The following is a 4,636-nucleotide window of genomic DNA, read 5'->3' as shown; positions in this document are numbered from 1 at the left end:
AAGCATTGAAATGCAAAGGCACTTACATCGTCGTCGCATTTCGTGCGCCACTGATAAGGCTGCCTGACGCACACCTAAGAATGTGGATTTTTATTTTAAATTTTTTTGGACAGCCCTAGTGGACACAACCACCCTACAATAATAAGAATCCATTCATTCCTTTTTTAAATCCCCAAAAAACCTAAACAGTCTCAATTATCAAGCCGTTTTGATTTTCTGAGCAATGTGACGTAATTTCTGCTCAGGCCCTGCCCACGACTGATGGACTGTCCCATATTAGCATATTTCCACCCTCAGGCAGTTGTACGCTGTGCACCACTTTTTTGCAGGTGTTTTGTAGTTGGATGTAAAAGTGAACATAAGAGTCTTCATTTTTTCCGACATCAGAGCCACTGAGGATGCAGTGGATTAGTTTTGTTTTTGATCAGAATCAGAAAGATCTTTATTGCCAAGTGTGCTTACACACACAAGGAATATGTCTTTGCTGATAAATGGGTAAAACCTAGTGGTTTGAAGGATAGTGGCAAAGATTGGTAAAGATTTAAAATGACAGTGAATTAGTTTTTGTGGGGCTGCACTGTGATCCTCAAATAGAGTTTTTTAATGTCATCTGATGATTCTGGTTCTAAATATTCCTGACAAGATTTATAAACTGTTGTTACACTGAATGACGTTTTTTTTTTGTTTTTTGTAAATCATGGTAAAAATGTTTGATAGCCATTATTTTTTGCTCAGAAAAAATTAAATTAAACAGGACACAAGGAAAAAAAACTGTAAATCTGTATTAAACTTGTCTCATTTGATGCTTGAAAAACCCTTTTCGTCTTTCACCCATACATATATTCACATTGCATTTGAATTTAAGAAGAACTGCGATTTTATAAAGTGGGATGTATTTAGGAAAATCTTTTGTGTGTTTGGATGTTTAATGAATTGTTCGTAAGGCAAAATTTTGAAAATTGTCATGCATTCACAATTAGGGTCACTATACGCATGTCTTTATAACTGAGGCCTCTGGAGGTGGTGGGGGGCATCTCAATGGACAGGAGTCGTTGAGTTGTCGTCCTGCACACAAGAGCAGGATTGTGTGGTTCGCCCCCCTCACCACAGCCTCATCGCTGCATAAGGCCGCTTGTGTGTGCTGTGCGTCCCACCTCTGGCCAGCCTTCTCAATCACACCCAAACCTTCTGCTTGCCAAGTCATATTTGCATTGATGTAAATCTATTAAATTAAAACTTCAATGACCTTGAGACTCCATTTGTCTTAATCACTCTGCTTTGCAGCTGGCGGTGTGTAAATAGTTTTTTCCTTTGTGAAAGCAGAACTGCATGATAATATAGAATTGCAACACCATGTCACATCCTTCTACCATCTGGCTATGTGTCAGTGGGTGTGGCTCATGTTGGCTTCTTTGCTCTTTACTCAAGTCTGATACATGCTTTCTCAGTACATGCACTGTATCTTCTGAAATACAGCTGCTCAAAAAGACTGAATGCAAACTCAGCAATGGCAGCGCTGTGATGGTTTTAACTGGGGTGAGTGAGGATTATTGATCTGTGAAATTATCAGAGTTACTGTATATATATATTGTAAGACGTGGACTCTCAAGGCATGATATATGAGAGCGCTGATGGTAGGTGGCATTTTCTCATGGTGAAAACCAGTTTTTATTTTAAAATTAAAACATGATTTTTGTGATGTCTCCCTTGAGGTGTTAATAATCAAACATGGCCATTATCATTTAGTGATGTATAATGCTCTAATGGTTTGGAGGCATGAGAAAACTATTAGAATTGCATTAGTAATGCATTATGGGTTTATACCAAGTAATGATGTTAATTCTTTCATCTGTATTAATGCATTTTTTTTGTTTGTTTGTTTAAGGTTAGTTTGGCCAGTAACAGAGCAAAATAAACATTTAATAAATGTAAAAAAAATAAATAAAATAATAAAAACGAAATAAATTGGCAACGAGTATGGGAATCGGCTCATTTGAAAAAAAAACGGCAATTGGAATCGATCCTCGAAAAATCCTGATCAGTGCATCCTTAACTGGAATAGAGTTAGACCTACCTGAAAAAGCATGGTTCATTTCAGTTTTATCTTTGAACTATTGTACCTATTTGTGCAAAATGGTTATCATTTATTACAATACAGTGTTACAGTCAACAATGAAAACAATAAGTCTTATTTATTGATTTATTGATTGATTGATTGATTGTGGCAAGGCCTGTGAAAATTTTGCCAGGGCAAGTAAAAAATTTAAACCACTGGCCACACCGGGCCAGTTGAACATTTCCTTAGTGTTGAGCCGTGTCTATACGATCAAAATCAGTATCATCACACTTGTACACAGATCTGTAGAACACGTAGGTTCCATAATGATATTTTACAATTAAAAACTTAAAATATGTACTTGAAAAGAAAACAGAATGACTTTGAATAGCATCATTGTAAAATTGTGAGGAAGAGCTGAGCAAGTCTTGCACATGTATTTCCTGGTCTGAGAGTGACTTCGTGCTTTAACAGGAAGAGGTAGAAATGTATGTATGTGAAAGGAGAATGTAAGTGTGTGAGAGTGCCAGAATGCTTTAAAATAATCACATTTTGTTGCTTTGCAGCCTGAAGTGAAGACAGACACAGTTTTTGTTTTATCCAAATGTATTCACTCAGTGCAGTTTATAACATCCAAGTGGAAGATAAAACACCAACAAAAAATAAAAAAACAGAATCACTGAGTTGGAAAAAGATCAGCCCCTCCTAAAAATGACTTGTAAACTCAATCAGGTGTAACTAATCACCTTCTCGATGGCACACAAAGCCATTTGACTTTCAACCAGAGATTGTCTTACTATTGGGAGATGAGAGGGTCTGTATTACTTACTATTGGAGAAAGCGTAACGGCTAACTTGGATCACGTGTCCCTTAATAACCAATCACATTACAGCCTTGACATCATAGAATTTTAGTCCGAGTTGTGCGACACTCAATCGCCGTTTACGGATACCATAGGAATGAATGAGAAATGCCGTAAGCTGAATCCCACCTGTCGCAAAAAGTCAGTGACTTCTCTTATAAAACGGCATTTTTTTCGGTGTAAACTCTAAAAATAGTTCAATCCAAAAGTATTGTTTACTATAAAACATATTCAAGATTAGCCGATGGGCTGTTGATTCATTAAATGATAAGCTGTTTCCTCACAAAAGCTGTTTATAAAAAAAACAAAAAAAAAACGGCCTCTGGTCAACTTTCCCACGTACTGCCAAAGCGTTAGCATTAGCCGTTACGCTTTTTTGGCTAAAGGTTGCAGGCTTGCCTTCTAGTGGCTTTGTTTCAACTGTGATCAGCTGTGTTCATTTTATTTTTAGCTCAGTATGAAAAGAGCTTTCCTGGAGCATTTCAGTCCTTGGTAGTGCAACTGAAGCAATCAATCAACTATTTGTGGCAAGGCACTGTCAAAAGATCTCCGGGATAAAGTTGTGGACAGGCACAAGTCAGGAGATGGATACAAAAAAATTTCAAAGGCTTTATCAATGCCTAGAAGCACAGTGAAATCTATTATTAAGAAGTGAAAGGTATTTGGTACAACACAGACCCGCCCTGGATCAGGACGTCGCTCCAAACTGGATGAAGGAGCTGGAGGAAACTGGTCAGAGAGGTGACCAAGAGGCCTACAGCAACTCTGAAGCAGCTGCAGGGGTTTATGACGAAGAGTGGTCATTGTGTGCATGTGACAACAATATCACAAATTCTCCACAAATGTGGCTTGTATGGGAGGGTTGCAAGAAAAAAGCCACTCCTCAAGAAAGGCCACATGCAGTCACGACTGAGCTTTGCCAAAACGCAAGGAAAAATGGATGGGGCAAAATACAGTCGAATTCTTGAGGAAAATCTGCTGCCCTCTGCTTCAGTCCTTGGTGTAGTGCAAATGAAGCAAACAATCAACTATGGGTGGGGCAAAATACAGTCAAATTCTTGAGGAGAATCTGCTGCCCTCTGCCAGAAAGTTGTCAATGGGAAGAAGGTTTACCTTCAAACATGACAATGACCCAAAGCACACAACAAAACTGAGCACACAGTGGCCTAGTCAGACCCCAGACCTAAACCCCACTGAAAATCTGAGGAATGACTTGAAGACTGCAGTCCACAAATACTCACAGTCAAATTTCACTGAACTTGAGCAGTTCTGCAAAGAACTAAAGTCTTAAATATTGCAAATATTGTAAAGTCTAGATGTGCAAAGTTAGTAGAAACATATCCCAACAGACTAAAGACTGTAATTAAAGCAAAAGGTGGTTCAACAAAATACTGACACAAGGGGGTGATCCTTTTTCTAACTTAGTGATTCTGTTTTATTTTTAATTTTTGAATTTATTTATTTATTTCTGGCATGTTGGTGTTATATCTTTCACTTGGATGTTATAAGTAGCACTGAGTAAACACGGCTGGTTAAAACAAAAACTGTGTTTGTCTTAATTTCAGGCTGCAAAGCAAGAAAATGTGATTATTTTAAAGGGGGGAGATTCTTTTCTATATCCACTGTATATGCAAATGTTTCCATATCTTATGTCATATAAAAAGGTATAAGGCTTTAATCAACTCTCTTTGATGTCTCTCTCTCTCTCTCTCTCTCTC

At 37.9% G+C, this 4,636-nt stretch overlaps 1 protein-coding gene across 1 annotated transcript in view; it reads left to right on the top strand.

Moving 5' to 3' along the window:
• The first annotated feature begins 1,468 nt into the window (after positions 1-1,468).
• Positions 1,469-4,636, top strand: part of slc35a3b (solute carrier family 35 member A3b) — a 26,116-nt gene continuing 22,948 nt past the window's right edge. Inside the window, exon 1 of the mRNA XM_016464575.1 lies at positions 1,469-1,536. Within this exon, the coding sequence (XP_016320061.1) occupies positions 1,522-1,536 (15 nt within the window). The 5' untranslated portion in view covers positions 1,469-1,521. The remainder of the gene's footprint in view (positions 1,537-4,636) is intronic.

Source organism: Sinocyclocheilus anshuiensis, unplaced genomic scaffold (assembly GCF_001515605.1).
Source record: "Sinocyclocheilus anshuiensis isolate Anshui unplaced genomic scaffold, SAMN03320099.WGS_v1.1 scaffold524, whole genome shotgun sequence".
Classification (NCBI taxonomy): Eukaryota; Metazoa; Chordata; class Actinopteri; order Cypriniformes; family Cyprinidae; genus Sinocyclocheilus; species Sinocyclocheilus anshuiensis.
Note: the sequence above shows the minus strand (reverse complement) of the source record. Positions and strands in the feature narration are given on the sequence as shown.